The sequence below is a fragment of the Schistosoma mansoni genome (genome assembly GCF_000237925.1).
Source record: "Schistosoma mansoni, WGS project CABG00000000 data, supercontig 0180, strain Puerto Rico, whole genome shotgun sequence".
Lineage (NCBI taxonomy): Eukaryota > Metazoa > Platyhelminthes > Trematoda > Strigeidida > Schistosomatidae > Schistosoma > Schistosoma mansoni.
Genome location: NW_017386064.1, coordinates 317,868 through 336,289, shown reverse-complemented (window position 1 = coordinate 336,289; position 18,422 = coordinate 317,868). Strand labels below are relative to the sequence as shown.

General features: G+C 35.5%; 1 protein-coding gene across 1 annotated transcript in view; it reads right to left on the bottom strand.

The window, feature by feature from the left end:
* Positions 1-4,707: 4,707 nt before the first annotated feature.
* The window catches only part of Smp_176300 (dynein heavy chain, putative), a gene marked incomplete at both ends in the record, with an annotated part of 98,845 nt that continues 85,130 nt past the window's right edge, over positions 4,708-18,422 (bottom strand). The window contains 3 exons of the mRNA XM_018795231.1: positions 4,708-5,214; positions 6,891-7,193; positions 16,761-16,909. Of these exons, the coding sequence (XP_018646987.1) occupies positions 4,708-5,214; positions 6,891-7,193; positions 16,761-16,909 (959 nt within the window). The remainder of the gene's footprint in view (positions 5,215-6,890; positions 7,194-16,760; positions 16,910-18,422) is intronic.

Below are 18,422 nucleotides of genomic sequence, written 5' to 3'. Positions count from 1 at the left end.
AATTACACTTGACGGAGAAGCTTTGGAGGATGTGGAAATCTTTACATATCTGGGCAGCATCATTGATGAACACGGTGGATCAGATGCAGATGTGAGGGCGCGGATCGGCAAAGCAAGAGCAGCATACCTACAGCTGAAAAACATCTGGAGCTCAAAACAATTGTCAACCAACACCAAGGTTAGAATTTTCAATACAAATGTCAAGACAGTTCTTCTGTATGGGGCAGAGACGTGGAGAACTACGAAAGCCATTATCCAGAAGATACAAATGTTTATTAACAGCTGTCTACGCAAGATACTTCGGATCCGATGGCCAGACACTATCAGCAACAAGTTACTGTGGGAGACAAGAAACCAGATTCCAGCGGAGGAAGAAATCAGGAAGAAGCGCTGGAAGTGGATTGGGCACACTTTGAGGAAATCACCCAATTGTGTCACAAGACAAGCCCTCACATGGAATCCTGAAGGTCGAAGGAGAAGAGGAAGACCAAAGAACACATTACGCCGAGAAATAGAGACAGACATGAGAAGAATGAACAAGAACTGGAAAGAACTAGAAAAGAAGGCCCAGGACAGAGTGGGTTGGAGAAAGCTGGTCGGTGGCCTATGCTCCATTGGGAGTAACAGGCGTAAGTAAGTAAGTAAGTAATTGCAGCTTTTTCCGCTGTCATTGCTAGTTCTCCCATATATTTCTGCTTATCGACTTTAATGCTCTTCTTCGCTTGCTTTTTTGCTTCTGCGTAGTCTGGTTGTCTCTTAACTTTCTCTGCTCTTGTTCGACTGTTGTTAATTACTGTCTTCTTGTTCTTCCTTTCTTCAGTCTTGTCCAGGGTTCTCATAGATATCCATTCCTTATGATGATGCTTCCTGCGACCCAGAAGCTTTTGACAAGTTGAAGTTGGTACTTATTTGATACCTCTCCAGTTTTCCTCCATAGTAGTTTCTTGTTCTTTCAGTAAATCTGTAAGGCTTGGAACCTGTTGTTGAGAGTTATCTTGAATTCATTGAGTTTGTTAGTATCTCGAAGGAAGGCTGTATTAAACCTTTGTAATGTTGTTTGTCCAGTTGTCCAGTGTTTCTTTAGCTTCAGTTTCACCTTGGCCACAATCAGCCAGCTGTGATCTGAAGCTATGTCAGCTCCTCTCCTGGTTCTCACGTCTTCTATTGTCCTTCAGAATTGTTTGTTGATACAAATATGATCTATCTGATTCTCTGTGGTGTGGTCCGGTGAGATCAATTTAGCTTTGTGTATGTACTTGTATGGAAATATTGTGTCACCTATAACCAATTTGTTGAATGCACATAGATTTGCGAGTCTTTCCAAGTTCATGTCATCCCATTATATCTTCGTATCTGGTGTTGTCCATTCCTACTCTGGCATTTAGATCTCCCATCAGGATGATGTGGTCCTTTCTTGGGCACTTAGCTATGATTGATTGTAGCCTCGAGTAGAACTAATCTTTAATGTCGTCATTGCTATCGTTGGTGGGTAGACAATATTCATTGTCATCCCCTTCTTTGTTTTGAATGATGCTTTGATGATTCTGTATCCGTGAGATTTCCATCCTATAAGTGCATTTTGTGCTTCTCTGGACAGCATTAGAGCAACTCCTTGAGTGTGTGGAGCATTTTCCCCTTCGTGACTGGAGTACAGTAGCATCTCTCCCGTATCTAGCCTTTGCTGTCCAGCTTTTTTCCAATGGGTTTCGCTGATTTCAAGTACTGCCGATTTGTATCTTCTCATTTCCGTTGCTATTCGACTGGTCTTCCCAGTCTCCAACATTGTCCGGACACTCCATGTGCCTATAAAAATTGTTGGTCTGGTTGTTAGAAGGGGCATCGGCTTCGTGAATTCGGAAGAATCTCGGCTTTCATATTGAGGCGTAATAATTCTTCCTCCAACTCCCAGGGAGAAGTTTAAATGGTTTAATTTGTTTAATCTGGTTGGGGAATTTTCAGCAAGATTGTTTTCTACAGGATGGGGTCACTAACTTCATGCCCAACCCTCCTTTAGCCGGGCTTGGGACCGGCAGTAACTAGAAGAGCTACTGCTGCTGCTTCTGTCTAGAATTCTGGGGATCACTTCTCACATTTAGTCGCTGGTAATAACCCGGTAATTATTATTTTATGGGGTTGACTGAAGTTATGAATCGAATCTTGGTAGTTTGAAGATCGAATATTTGATTCTAGACACGAAGGTTACAATTTTATTCCTAGGTGTGTTCTCGGTTTTGCATTGTTGAGTAGTCCAGTTCTAATCAGTAACAGTTGTTTGGTGCTTCCTGGTTTCCAATCGCATCTGAACTGAAGATGGTCCGTAAATGTAGAGTTGCGAAAGTATGAACTGAATCATGTTTTCATGATTAGAAATTAAATACATAATCCATTGCAATCTGTGGGTGGTAAGTGACTTAATAAGTAACCATATACATTCGCAGCAATCAGTGACAATAGAATCACAGTAGAAATATTAACATATTGAGATACAGTTATGTTCAACTAGCCATTTAAAATGTTAATAATCACTCATCATGGATCCTATGGCTGTCATTAAACCAATAAGTAAGCATCCAGTTGAAACTACGAAAATCAATCTCAATTATATAACTCGTTCTGATAAAAAATATTATAGTTTATTTGGACATTGTTGAAATTAAATTTAATAACACTAACAACAATAACCGCTTGGATTAATTCCTATCAATTACCAAAACAATATAGAAATAATAACATATCGAAAAAAGTATAAGTCGTCGATACACTCAATTGTCATGATTTTTGATATTAGACGTCCAAGTTCATCAGGAGTGCAGTACTTCGTTTTGTCCAATGTTCAGGAGGCTTTTCACCGGTTTTTAGTTCTACTCCGAGCATAAATGAAGGTCTGTCTGTTGTACCAGCTCGATTCGGATAATAATAACATGGAGCTACATAAATATCTAGAAGAAATAAACAAAAATGTTCCACAATGAAATAGTAATCAATGTAAATTCTTACAAATAAGTAAACTGGTGCCTCAAAAGACTGCATTACGCTGTGTAGTGTGATTACTAATTACACAAGTGATATTCAATAGATATAGTCTTGATTTTACTCAATTTTATCATCGTGATATCTGTTGATTCGTGGACACCAAGGATGATTTAGAAAACTTAAGCCTGTTCCTTTTGGTGGAGGGGCAAAGACCTCCCACCAGGAGTTCCCATTGAACTCTGCACAGGGCTCTCCTTCCCAGTTGCTATTCATTCTCTTGATATATGCTTCCAGTTCCCGATACAATGTGTTACTTGATCTTCCTCGTTTCCTTTTGCCTTAAGGATTCCAAGTTAGGACTTGCTATGTGATCCGGTCTGATGACTTCCGCAGTGTGTATCTTATCCACTTCTAGAGTTTGTTTCCTAATTCCCACTGCAGCTGAAAGCTGGTTTGTCGCTGATGGTATACGGTCAATGGACGTTGAGTGTCTCCAGTAGACAAACTGCTTATAAATACTTATACTTTTTTGATGGTGGTTATAGTAGTTCTCCAAGTTTCAGCTTCGCATAGTAGAACTGTCTTGATGTTTTTATTAGAGATTCTGACTTTGATGTTGGCTGACACCAAAGTCAGAAGACACGTATCGAATAACCAATCATCGTCAAGGAATATGGATTTTATATTTTAAGAAAGTGACAGTAATAGAGGATCAGAAATTTATAGTTAATTGATTCTGTCCAAAGGACTGTTTTAACCTAAATGAGCTTAATGAAGCGAATATCTCAACTAGTGGAATTCAACTGAGTATACTATATAGGCTACTTCGATGAATGCGTTATGATGATTTTTGTCGGTTGTAAATATTGGAATTTCTCTACGAAAGTAAACATGTTATTCTACGAGGTATTTCATAAATTGTATGACTCAAAATCGAAGATACGAATCAGTAATCAATTTTTACTTTGCGCTAAATTAAATTTACTTGAACAAACATCACGTTTCGCAAATTTTTATTTTGGCGAAGGAGATGAACCATCCATCTACTATAATTTGTTTCTTTTGAAATAAGTAATAAACAAAAGATTGATGATCCAATGCTTAATTAGTAAATATGCCTTATGATCTTACTCCTGTAGAAATAAGGTTTCAAGGACTTATTCATAGTTATTTAGATTCAAGTTTTAGTCTGTTCATTCATCATTTGATACACTAGTTTGGAAATACAACTGTTCATTCAAATTACATTTGATAATTATACTTGAGCCATGTTGGTAGATGCAGACTACTTGGTTGGGGTCCGCGCGACTATCGTAACCAATGGTTGGAGACTGTGTGTGACATGGCTCAGAATCGATCACAATGGCGTAGGTGTATACACTCTTTGCCTTCCCTTAAACCTTGAGATTAAAATTGCTTCATAACTTTTTTCCTTCCTATACTATATCCTTATATACAACCTATCTTTTATATACTACCACCACTAAATTAATTATTACTATGAATTCGGTGTTTATCTTGTTGTGCTAAAGAGGTATGGCAACTTGGACCGATGCATATATGTGCCTGGTCCTACGTTGTAGCTGACTGATAATTATACTACAAACAATATGGTATTCAAGATAATTTATGAATTATAAAACAAAGATTATTTTCTATATTGTAATAAAGATCATCTAAAATAAATGACTTATTCAAAATATAAATAATTTTTTTGGCAAAGATATTACTAGATTACTCTTGAAGTTTATTAGTAGTAAAGCAAAGATAATCGTTAATATGATTCATATCAAGTAAATAAAATATTGAACAATTAATGGATAAAATGTATAATTTACTTTTAGATGATTTCTTTTTATTTTCTACTGGTTTAAAATGTACACCAGGCATTGGACATACTAATTCCATTGGTGCAGCTTCAATTAAACAAGAATTTTTTCTATCCCATCCAGCTCCTTGTAAATATAAATTACTTATATAGACACCATCTTTTGGAGTGACTAAAATATTAGGATCACTTGTAGCAAGTACACTGAATTCCCAACTTAAGCTATCTACAGAAATATTATTTTTTCTTGCTGATGTTTGTAGAACTGCTGTAAGAAAACCTGTTGGAAAAGTGAATGCACCAATCCAAAATAATTTTGGTGGATGTGTTGTACTAGCCCATTTAGAGAATAATTCAACACGTGCTGCTAAATCTCTTGCCCATGAACCTAATGGTTTTAGTGAAGAATATGTCTAAAATAGATATTTTAAAAATGACAGAAAATTATGTCATCTGTAGCAAAGGAATAACAATTAATAACTTTAAAATTATTGTATTATATAATATTAAGCTAGTAGTTGTAGACTGAATTTCAATTGCGAATTAAGTAGTATGGAATGTAACTAGTTTACGATATGTGACAATAGTATTGGTCTTTATATTTGTTCATTTTTGATCACTCCACAAGACACTTATCCTATACTTCCATATTCACAAGTTTTTCGAAATGTTGACAATACGATTAGTGTGGAACTGGATAAGCTTCTTTTCAACTCAGTATGCACCGATTGCTTTCCGAATCGGTGAATGCGACGAAACCCGATCTCCTAAGTACTTGGGATTAAAACGTGGAAATATTCGGGATAATTTTCCCAACGAAAAGAAAAAAAAGATTCTCTGCAGTTGGTTTACATTGATGTCTAGTTTTGTAGCAGAAATGAAGCTGTTAATCATTCAGAGACCTTCATTTACTTAGATAGTTGCATTAACTTTGAGGAGTGCAATGTTAAAAAGCAAAAGTCCCTAGGCGGATGTTTCATTAGGAAGATAAAATTGATATCATTCGATATAATTAACCAATCAGAATCCAGATTATAATTCTATATCTTAAGTAAACTTATTCCGCACATAGACTAACATCCATTACTTGGATTAATTATGCAATTTGACTGACAACGATAGCTTTTAGCTTTGGCCAACATAATGTCAATTGTGTCAGGAGTACGACTTTCGTCATTTTGTTAAGAGAACACGGCAAGCAGATGAGACCTCTATTGTGTTATTACCATTATGACTAAGAACTCGGCAACATGAATAATTAACTACAACGTGGACATAAATATACCATAAATTATAACGAGACTGTATAATGGGTACGTAATCAATCAATAATAACTTAAGGAGAGTAAAACACAAAGTAACAGTTCATATGCCTCCTGAAAACGAATGAATGAAAAAGTATAAGAATACGATAATCCAAGTATAAACAATAATTATTCGTACAAAATCAAAAAAAATTAGAGATTTCACAACATTCACTCCATTACAACTGGATGATTTAGAAGTTACCTAATGGTAAGATAATGGATAGGTTCTATTTTTACGATAATGAATTACCATGATTATCACGACAATCGTTCGTACAAGACCTTATGATATTACTTTATTGACATAGGAAATGGCGAGGTGTTCATGAGAAACCACAACAGGCGGAAGGTAACCTTGCAAAAATTTAGATATTAACAAAATTACTGAAAACCCATTGCATAATATCGCGAACTGACCGAAATCGTTGATGTAGTCAAACAGATTCCGATTCAGTGCCCTAAAAATACCGTACTCAGTTCGAGACTTCGGTGTCCTTGATTTAGTCCAGTGTAGCATAGCAGAGAGTTCTCTAGTAAGGAGGAAGCTGATCAGTACTATCTGGTTTTGAATAGTTCAATGGCTTATGTCAGACCATGGTTGAAGCTAAAATTCAGTGTGACTAGGATGATCATAAATCTATAAGTAAAAGAATAATTTTAACTTTTTTACTCCCTATATATATATATATATATATATATATATATACTGGTCTTAGGATAATCACGTATATACATGCAAAATATAAGATAATGCCGATAAATCTTGTGATTCGTAAATTTACCTTACTCCATTGTTTTGGAACATGTCCATCAAAAATTGAAGTGAATATCTGTTCAAGTTCTGATGACATTACAACCAAGCCTTGAATACCCTTACTTAAATCTAATAGTTGATTGCGTATTAAGCCAAGAAGATGATTGTAACGTTGTATTTCTTGCAGTAAAACAACTACTAATGGCGAGTGATCTGTTGCAAACATTTTCATGGTGCCTTCAAAATCAATATCTTCAGGCAATTGCTTTTGTAGGTTGTCAATTAAGTCAAGAACTTTTTCTTCACGTGAAACACCTGTACCTTGTGATACCTAAAAATATGTTTACGAAAGGATAATAAAACAGGATAATTAAACGCCAGAAAGTTAGTATACTTTTAAATCACATAGAAGTGCTCGTTGAGAGATGAATGGATCCTGAAAACTTCGATTATATTATGAGGCAAAATGATTTACAGAGACATCAAGTTTTTAGCTCCCATCTATCAACCGTTAAACTAGGTTCTAACTTATACTGTAGTTAAACAAATGAAGTACTATAGCTTTCATGCTATGGTATAAGTTTTTATTTATACTAGCTAATGAGCTACTCACCTTTGAGTCTTATTATATCCCATTTAAATTACAAACTGCTTATAAAATGTAGAAAGCCACTGGTTATTTTAGGTTTAGTGAATATACCTAATGCTGAAAGAACCATCGTACCACTGAGGTTAATCACTCAAATGTCTTGTATATCCCAAGTGTGTTACAATTTGAGTAAGTTACTGTAATCAAAAAGTTTATCAAGACACTAAAGTTCAATTATGCAGTTGTTAGGATATTCACAGGAATATCCCAAAAATTATCTCGAACGTAAAGTGGTATGTTTTCAGACTTTCCACATATTTCACATGTTATTTCCTATTGGTCATTATTTACAGTTGTCCTAACTATGACTTTCACGTGTCGTTTTCCTATTGGTCAATTTTGAGTTGTCATAATTATAACATTTACGTGTCCTTTCTTTCCATTGGTTACTGTTCATAGTCATCTTAACTGTATAAATATGCCTTGTCTGTAAATCATTTTTGATCTGCTTCTGACCCCATAAACAACTCTCATTTAACGGCTGTGTTCTGATTAATTGGAGTCGGGGAACAGTATTGGGGTCGTACTAGGATATCTGAATTTGGTCAATCGGTAGAATTTCGTGTAGTCCTGTTGCAACGCAATATTTTTCGACGTAACAGCAGTATCAATTTTAAATACATGGATAGTTTACTTCACAAATCCTTAAGTCAATATACAATTAAACTTGCGGCAATAAAATCTTTTTCTAAATTTCATTTTGTTTTGTAGTAACAGTAGTAAAAGAATCATTCAAAATTGTAATAGATGGGTGTCTCATTTTAGTACTAAGCTACAAAAACCCATATCCACAAACTCGTGAAGAATTAAGGACACTTCTGTACCGTGGAGAATGATTTTTCTTTTACTATTTTTACTGCGATTTCTGAAAAATTTACTTCGATCTTATTTATTTTGATTAGTTGCAAAGACAAATTTGTCAAAAATGCCGCTATACTACTATAAAAATGAAAATTTATATTAGTAAGGAAGAGATATATTAATGTTCTAGGCTACATGCATTCTTAGACAGGATACTTTTGTTATCAATTACTACATTTTCTTTCAATAAGCTCGTTTCATGTGGTTACCGTAATTTTCCCAAATGATATTTTTGTGATAGTCAAGCTTATTAATATTATTATTTTAGAACAATGATGACTCTTTGTAGTTGTGATCTCTCACTGCATATCAGTATATAACAAACAAATCATTAATATCAGAAGGGGTTTTGTGGATATTATAGTAATTTTGATAGTTGAGATCATGAGTCAATTGAAGCGGGATCGTGGATGCGCACTGCTGAGAAGTCCCACAAAAGGACGAAACAGCCATCCAGTACCTCCAGGTTATCCATGGTGGTCTAGCATCCATTGACTGATGGTCTCAACTATTTAAAAAAATCGTTATTAAACAAAAAAAATTCATTAGGAAATTTCCAAAGTTTCCAATAGTTTCATTTTTGGATTTATATATACTTGAGAAACTTATCATGATAGACGTGGGGACTGAGAGTAATGTTTTAGAATCTTTTTAACACATTTCTTAAAACTTATACTTGAAAGGAAGCAAGAGATTCATAATTCCAATAGTCATAAATTTAATGAGTAGTGGATACAAAGTGACCACCTCTTAGATGTTCAAAATAATTAACACGTAACGGATACCGTTTTTACTTTGCCTTGAGAAGATCATTGGCATCAAATGTTTTTAACCTGAACCATGAATAAGGGAGAAAATAATTGTAAATCTCCATAACTTCATGATAAAAATGATTCTAATGAAGTCATGTTCATTGACACTTGACAAGATTTCCTTACTTGAGGTTGTAGTGAAAGCAGCGTATCTAGAAGGACTCGTGTCTCTTGAATCTGTGATGTAATATCTGCATTAGGATGTTGACCAAATGCTTCTGGATGATCAATTTGTGGTAGAAGTGTTACAAATTCACGATAAGCATTTAATGTACCATCTCTTGGTATATAATAATATGGTAGTGACGATAGTTTATAAAATGGTTCTTTCAATACTTCATCTCTAAAATAATCACTAATGTATGTATTTAATAAACGACGATCCCAATCATCAGTAACATGGCCACCATAATTAATATCGGCAATTAAATAGCGTAATGCATCCCATGGAGTTTCATCATATTGCCCTAAATAATTTGTTAACAAATGTTCAGATACTTCAAAATCAGAATCATTAAATTCATATGGAATATTCCAACCGAGCATAAGGAACTTTTTGCGTTCTAATAATACTGAATGAAAATAGCACAATGAAAATAGGAGTTTTTTATATTTCTCTGGTTTCTGACACAAGGAAAATTGATCTTCCTGTAAAGTAAATGTATGTGTATATATTAAGTTCAAAAAATATTAACTCCAACGGAGTTGAATAGAAAACTAAATTAACAAATTAATGTATTGTTAAGTTCGTTAGCACATTCTGTTCCTAGTCTCTCTCCATCCAAATTGTTATTTGTATGTCGTCTCATACTACTCAATTACGATCAGTAAACAGTTTTATTCCTGTTAATTTCTAGGCATGTGGTGTAACGCGTTTGTAGTAGTATCTTAAATTATTTGTAAACGCTTATAACACTTAATGTATTTATCATTAAACTCACTTTCTATTAACCACAGGAACAGTTATTTCTAGTTTCGTATATTTCTTGAATCTTTTTTTAAACCTAACAGTTTCAGTATTTGTCTGTTCTTACTCCCATTTCGGTTGCTGGTAAACTGCAGTTAACATTAGACACAAGTACCAACTGTTATTTACGCTGTCGTATATCGTGATTAATCTTTATGTTATTATAACAGGAATCATTTCTCTTTTCAGACATGCAGACATGGTAATTGCCTCAGATACCTCACTAGTCGAGGCTTGTAATCAATTTATTTTTATTCCTAGATAAAAGAATCATTCTTTAGAAAAATTATTATTTTTTTAAACTTCAGTTTCTCATGTATTTCAAACGTGTGGTTGGAAGCTTCGGCAGAATTAACACTTATAGAAAATAGATGAAATGTTTTTAAGTAGAGACGTTTAGTGGCTTGCAGTGGAATCCAGGTCATGCGTTTCATCCTATTCTGGATTCGTCAGCTGGATGTACCTGCACATATTTCAAAAGAGAGGTGTCAAATAAAGTCCTTGACATTAGCAACAGGTTCAAGCACTGAATAATAGGTGAAGATTTTTGAGAATCTAGTTAATTTCAAAATTTTATATTTAAAGGTGTTGACTATAGAAATATATCTTATATGGCTGAGCAGTGAAATCACTTTCGAAATATGTAGTGTATGGGTTTTTAGTTCTCGGAAGAAATAATATTCAATTATTTATGGCGTGATTCTAGGTGAACCTTTGCAGCCATCATAGATCCCAAAAGTTCCCAAAGATCCTATTGTCACTAACCGAGTTTTTGAAGGGGATCATTGTCAGGATCAAAAATGTTTATTACAACTCATTATTTTCATCTGAAGACAAAAAGATAATGATAGAACGTTGACATTTGGTTTCAATATTTGCCTTTATCTTTTCTGTAGAATAAATGAAACTAATAATTGAGTTGTTATGGGGGATTTGTAACAAAGTTTAAACCTGTAGTTTTAATAACGAGATAACGTGATAAACTGCACCAATTAGGACTGTAAACATATACGTACGTATATACTAAATTAAGTCAATGCTAATTAAATCAAACCGATGTAAACTGAATAAAAATTAACGTCAGTTAAAAATTTCTTGATCAAAGTATAACTTACTTTAATAAGATGATAAAGCCGTTTCATATTTGAACGTAAACCTTTTGGTGGTTCTGTAGTCATTTTAATACCAGCTTGTAGAATTGAAATTGGAAAAGCTGGATTTGGACTTGATGAAAGCCATAAACGAAAATCAGTATGTATATCTTCCGTACTCAGTTGTTCAACAATTTTATCCAATGCTGGCATCCATGATAATGAAAGGTGACAATTAGCAAGGAATATCCAATTTCCTTCACGTATACCTTCTTTAATTAATCGTGTAGCAATCGGTGATTGACCTTGACCTAATGATAAAGCATGAAATTTCTTACTCATCCCACAATTATCAGCTAGTTGTAATAGACCAGCTGTAGGATCAACACCTGGTGATAATACAAATATTAATGGTGTTCTAGTTGAACTATCATCAACTACTTGTTTCATATCCAAAACAGGGGGTTCAACAAATCGACTACCTAAATTATTTATAATAAATCTTGTTGCACAAAATGATACACGATCTGGTCTTAATGAACGTACAATAAGCATACGTTGAAATTCATTTAATGTATTATCCCATTCACCAGGTAACGAACTATTTTCTGGTTCAGCTGATGTATACCATAAATTCCAATCTCTTGAATATTGTTCAAATGATGTAACAATACCATGAAAACTAGCTAATTTATCTAATTCTGTAATATTATCCCAACATTGTTCTGTACACCATGCTGTGCATGGATTATCAAATTGATTTTCACGATCTAATACAACACCACCACGTAGAAAGAAATTATATTCATCTTCATTAACTTTACCAGCTGACTCAAGTATTTTTAAACAAATATGGAATGAAAATAGTAGTTTATGTCGTTCAAATAAACCACGACATGTATAACGATATACAGCATAAGTGTGATAGTCATTTAAATTTGTGATACGATCATCTAATTTCGTCGATTTTGGGCTTTTATCAATACTTAAAGTGAATAAATCAATGTATGCTTCTAAAGAAAATTGATACATAGGATCTATTCGACTCATATCATTCAATACAAAAAATAAAATTGAAGAACGTTGTGCAGATGGACGATAGCCTTCACGAGCCTTATCAATTTGTATTTCAGTTTTCTCAGCAACATGCAATTGTTCAGTGACTTCCTGACGATAAAAAAAAAGGTTGAAATACTTCATGAGATAAAATATGAACATGGTAGAAAGTAAACAGAATTCAGTTTTCATATTGAGAAATACTCAAAAGCAGGATACAACACCTTAGGATAAACGTTTAAATTTAAAAAATATATAGTAAACCGTCATTATTGACGTTTGAATATTCCATGAAAATTACTTATTTACTAAATATCAAATTCAATAGTCCAGCTAGTCAAAACTAAAAGCTAATATAGAAAATTTCAGATGGTTCATATCTTGCATTGACCACAATCATAAAGTGTTCATGTCAAGTGCATAAACAATGAAATCTTAGATGAAGCTCATTGCTGAGATACTTCAAGATACCACATAATTTGAGTTAATGATTAAAGAAAACCAAGTGGTAGAGAAAAATACTTAAAAGAGAACCAGAAAAAGTGAGATAGGAGGCAAGTACTAGACAATACTTACGCTTGTTACCCCTCATGGAGGAGCATAGGTCGCTTACCAGCATTCTCCACCCAACCCTGTCCTGGGCTATCCTTTCCAATTCTTTCCAGTTATTATTCATCCTTTTCATATCGGCGTCCGATTTCCGACACTGTATGTTCTTCGGCCTTCCTCTTTACCGTTTGCCTTCAGGATTCGAAGTAAAGGCTTGCCTAGTGATGCAGTTTGGTGGATTCCTTTATGAATATCCTGTCCACATCCAACGTCTTTTCCTACTTTACTCTTCATCTGGAAACTGGTTTGTTCTTTCCCATAGTAGACTGTTGCTGATGGTTTCCGACCGACGGACATTGAGTGTTTTGACTAGACAATTGTTTATAAATAATTTTACCTTTTTAATAACGGTTGTAGTAGTTCTCTACGTTTCAGCTCTGTACAGTTGAACTGTGTTGACGTTCGCATTGAAGGTTGTGACTTTGATATTGGTTGACAGTTTATTTGAGTTCCATTTGTTCTTCAATTGTAGGAATGCGGTCCTTGCTTTGACAATTCTCTCATTTACGTCTGAATCAGATCCTCCTTGTTCATCGATGATGTTGACCAGGTACGTGAAAGTTTCCACATCTTCCAGAGTTTTGTCATCAAGTGTGATTGGTTTGGTGTTCTCTGTGTTGTATTTGAGAGTCCTACTTTTCCTTTGTGTGTATTGAGGCCTATTGATGCGGAGGCTACTGCTACATTAGTTGTCTTCATCTGTATTTGTTCGTGTGTATGGGATAGGAGGGCTAGGTCATCTGCAAAGTCCAAAACGTCTAATTGATTCTGATGTGTCCATTGTATTTCGTGCTTCCCCTCAGATGTCGAGGTTTTCATAACCCAGTCAATTACCAGAAGAAAGAGGAAGAGGGAGAGTAGACAGCCTTGTCTGACTCCGGTCCCTACTGGAAATGTATCCGTCAGCTGTCCTCCATGCACCACTTTGCATTGTGGTCCGTCATTTGAGTTCTGGATGATGTTGACAACCTTCTCAAGAACTCCATAGTGTCGAAGAATTTTTCATAACGTCCTCCTGGACACACTGTCAAACGTGTTCTCAGTCAATGAAGTTGATGTGTAGTGACGAGTTCGATTCAATCGATTGTTCGACGATGATCCGTATTGTCACAATTCGGTCTGTGCACGACCTTTCCTTACGGAATCCAGCCTGTTGATCTCAGAGTTGGGCGTCTACTGGGTCTTTCACCCGGTTCAGCAACACTGATGAAAACATTTCTTGGTACTGACAATAGTGTGACGCCTCTGTAGTTCTCACATTTGATCAGATCTCCTTTCTTTGTTATCTTGGTGAGGTATCCTTCTTTTCAGTCTGTCAATGGCACTTGTCGTTCTTCCCAAATCTACTTGAATAGAAGGTGAAGCATGTTTTCAGTTGCTTCATTGTCTGACTTCAGTGTTTCAGCTGGTATATTTTCAGGTCGTGCTGCTTTGCCATTCTTGATTTGTTTGATGACTGGCCATCCTGATTTCTCCGACCGTTGGTTGAGTGACATCTATAGGAAGGTCTGTGTGTGCTGCCTGGATGTCCGATGGATTCAATGGAGCTGGTTAATTTAAGAGTTCCTCCATGTTTTCCACGTATCTGTTCCTCTGTTCTTGAATCTTGGTGATTGTCTTGCTTTCTTTGTCCTTGATTGGTCTCTCCGGTTTACCATATTACCCTGCTAGTTTCTTCGTTGTATCATATAGTTGTTTCATTTTCCCTTCTCTTGCAGCTTTTTCCGCTGTCATTGCTAGTTCTCCCATATATTTCTGCTTATCGACTTTAATGCTCTTCTTCGCTTGCTTTTTTGCTTCTGCGTAGTCTGGTTGTCTCTTAACTTTCTCTGCTCTTGTTCGACTGTTGTTAATTACTGTCTTCTTGTTCTTCCTTTCTTCAGTCTTGTCCAGGGTTCTCATAGATATCCATTCCTTATGATGATGCTTCCTGCGACCCAGAAGCTTTTGACAAGTTGAAGTTGGTACTTATTTGATACCTCTCCAGTTTTCCTCCATAGTAGTTTCTTGTTCTTTCAGTAAATCTGTAAGGCTTGGAACCTGTTGTTGAGAGTTATCTTGAATTCATTGAGTTTGTTAGTATCTCGAAGGAAGGCTGTATTAAACCTTTGTAATGTTGTTTGTCCAGTTGTCCAGTGTTTCTTTAGCTTCAGTTTCACCTTGGCCACAATCAGCCAGCTGTGATCTGAAGCTATGTCAGCTCCTCTCCTGGTTCTCACGTCTTCTATTGTCCTTCAGAATTGTTTGTTGATACAAATATGATCTATCTGATTCTCTGTGGTGTGGTCCGGTGAGATCAATTTAGCTTTGTGTATGTACTTGTATGGAAATATTGTGTCACCTATAACCAATTTGTTGAATGCACATAGATTTGCGAGTCTTTCCAAGTTCATGTCATCCCATTATATCTTCGTATCTGGTGTTGTCCATTCCTACTTTGGCATTTAGATCTCCCATCAGGATGATGTGGTCCTTTCTTGGGCACTTAGCTATGATTGATTGTAGCCTCGAGTAGAACTAATCTTTAATGTCGTCATTGCTATCGTTGGTGGGTAGACAATATTCATTGTCATCCCCTTCTTTGTTTTGAATGATGCTTTGATGATTCTGTATCCGTGAGATTTCCATCCTATAAGTGCATTTTGTGCTTCTCTGGACAGCATTAGAGCAACTCCTTGAGTGTGTGGAGCATTTTCCCCTTCGTGACTGGAGTACAGTAGCATCTCTCCCGTATCTAGCCTTTGCTGTCCAGCTTTTTTCCAATGGGTTTCGCTGATTTCAAGTACTGCCGATTTGTATCTTCTCATTTCCGTTGCTATTCGACTGGTCTTCCCAGTCTCCAACATTGTCCGGACACTCCATGTGCCTATAAAAATTGTTGGTCTGGTTGTTAGAAGGGGCATCGGCTTCGTGAATTCGGAAGAATCTCGGCTTTCATATTGAGGCGTAATAATTCTTCCTCCAACTCCCAGGGAGAAGTTTAAATGGTTTAATTTGTTTAATCTGGTTGGGGAATTTTCAGCAAGATTGTTTTCTACAGGATGGGGTCACTAACTTCATGCCCAACCCTCCTTTAGCCGGGCTTGGGACCGGCAGTAACTAGAAGAGCTACTGCTGCTGCTTCTGTCTAGAATTCTGGGGATCACTTCTCACATTTAGTCGCTGGTAATAACCCGGTAATTATTATTTTATGGGGTTGACTGAAGTTATGAATCGAATCTTGGTAGTTTGAAGATCGAATATTTGATTCTAGACACGAAGGTTACAATTTTATTCCTAGGTGTGTTCTCGGTTTTGCATTGTTGAGTAGTCCAGTTCTAATCAGTAACAGTTGTTTGGTGCTTCCTGGTTTCCAATCGCATCTGAACTGAAGATGGTCCGTAAATGTAGAGTTGCGAAAGTATGAACTGAATCATGTTTTCATGATTAGAAATTAAATACATAATCCATTGCAATCTGTGGGTGGTAAGTGACTTAATAAGTAACCATATACATTTGCAGCAATCAGTGACAATAGAATCACAGTAGAAATATTAATATATTGAGATACAGTTATGTTCAACTAGCCATTTAAAATGTTAATAATCACTCATCATGGATCCTATGGCTGTCATTAAACCAATAAGTAAGCATCCAGTTGAAACTACGAAAATCAATCTCAATTATATAACTCGTTCTGATAAAAAATATTATAGTTTATTTGGACATTGTTGAAATTAAATTTAATAACACTAACAACAATAACCGCTTGGATTAATTCCTATCAATTACCAAAACAATATAGAAATAATAACATATCGAAAAAAGTATAAGTCGTCGATACACTCAATTGTCATGATTTTTGATATTAGACGTCCAAGTTCATCAGGAGTGCAGTACTTCGTTTTGTCCAATGTTCAGGAGGCTTTTCACCGGTTTTTAGTTCTACTCCGAGCATAAATGAAGGTCTGTCTGTTGTACCAGCTCGATTCGGATAATAATAACATGGAGCTACATAAATATCTAGAAGAAATAAACAAAAATGTTCCACAATGAAATAGTAATCAATGTAAATTCTTACAAATAAGTAAACTGGTGCCTCAAAAGACTGCATTACGCTGTGTAGTGTGATTACTAATTACACAAGTGATATTCAATAGATATAGTCTTGATTTTACTCAATTTTATCATCGTGATATCTGTTGATTCGTGGACACCAAGGATGATTTAGAAAACTTAAGCCTGTTCCTTTTGGTGGAGGGGCAAAGACCTCCCACCAGGAGTTCCCATTGAACTCTGCACAGGGCTCTCCTTCCCAGTTGCTATTCATTCTCTTGATATATGCTTCCAGTTCCCGATACAATGTGTTACTTGATCTTCCTCGTTTCCTTTTGCCTTAAGGATTCCAAGTTAGGACTTGCTATGTGATCCGGTCTGATGACTTCCGCAGTGTGTATCTTATCCACTTCTAGAGTTTGTTTCCTAATTCCCACTGCAGCTGAAAGCTGGTTTGTCGCTGATGGTATACGGTCAATGGACGTTGAGTGTCTCCAGTAGACAAACTGCTTATAAATACTTATACTTTTTTGATGGTGGTTATAGTAGTTCTCCAAGTTTCAGCTTCGCATAGTAGAACTGTCTTGATGTTTTTATTAGAGATTCTGACTTTGGTGTCGGCCAACATCAAAGTCAGAAGACACGTATCGAATAACCAATCATCGTCAAGGAATATGGATTTTATATTTTAAGAAAGTGACAGTAATAGAGGATCAGAAATTTATAGTTAATTGATTCTGTCCAAAGGACTGTTTTAACCTAAATGAGCTTAATGAAGCGAATATCTCAACTAGTGGAATTCAACTGAGTATACTATATAGGCTACTTCGATGAATGCGTTATGATGATTTTTGTCGGTTGTAAATATTGGAATTTCTCTACGAAAGTAAACATGTTATTCTACGAGTTATTTCATAAATTGTATGACTCAAAATCGAAGATACGAATCAGTAATCAATTTTTACTTTGCGCTAAATTAAATTTACTTGAACAAACATCACGTTTCGCAAATTTTTATTTTGGCGAAGGAGATGAACCATCCATCTACTATAATTTGTTTCTTTTGAAATAAGTAATAAACAAAAGATTGATGATCCAATGCTTAATTAGTAAATATGCCTTATGATCTTACTCCTGTAGAAATAAGGTTTCAAGGACTTATTCATAGTTATTTAGATTCAAGTTTTAGTCTGTTCATTCATCATTTGATACACTAGTTTGGAAATACAACTGTTCATTCAAATTACATCTGATAATTATACTTGAGCCATGTTGGTAGATGCAGACTACTTGGTTGGGGTCCGCGCGACTATCGTAACCAATGGTTGGAGACTGTGTGTGACATGGCTCAGAATCGATCACAATGGCGTAGGTGTATACACTCTTTGCCTTCCCTTAAACCTTGAGATTAAAATTGCTTCATAACGTTCTTCCTTCCTATACTATATCCTTATATACAACCTATCTTTTATATACTACC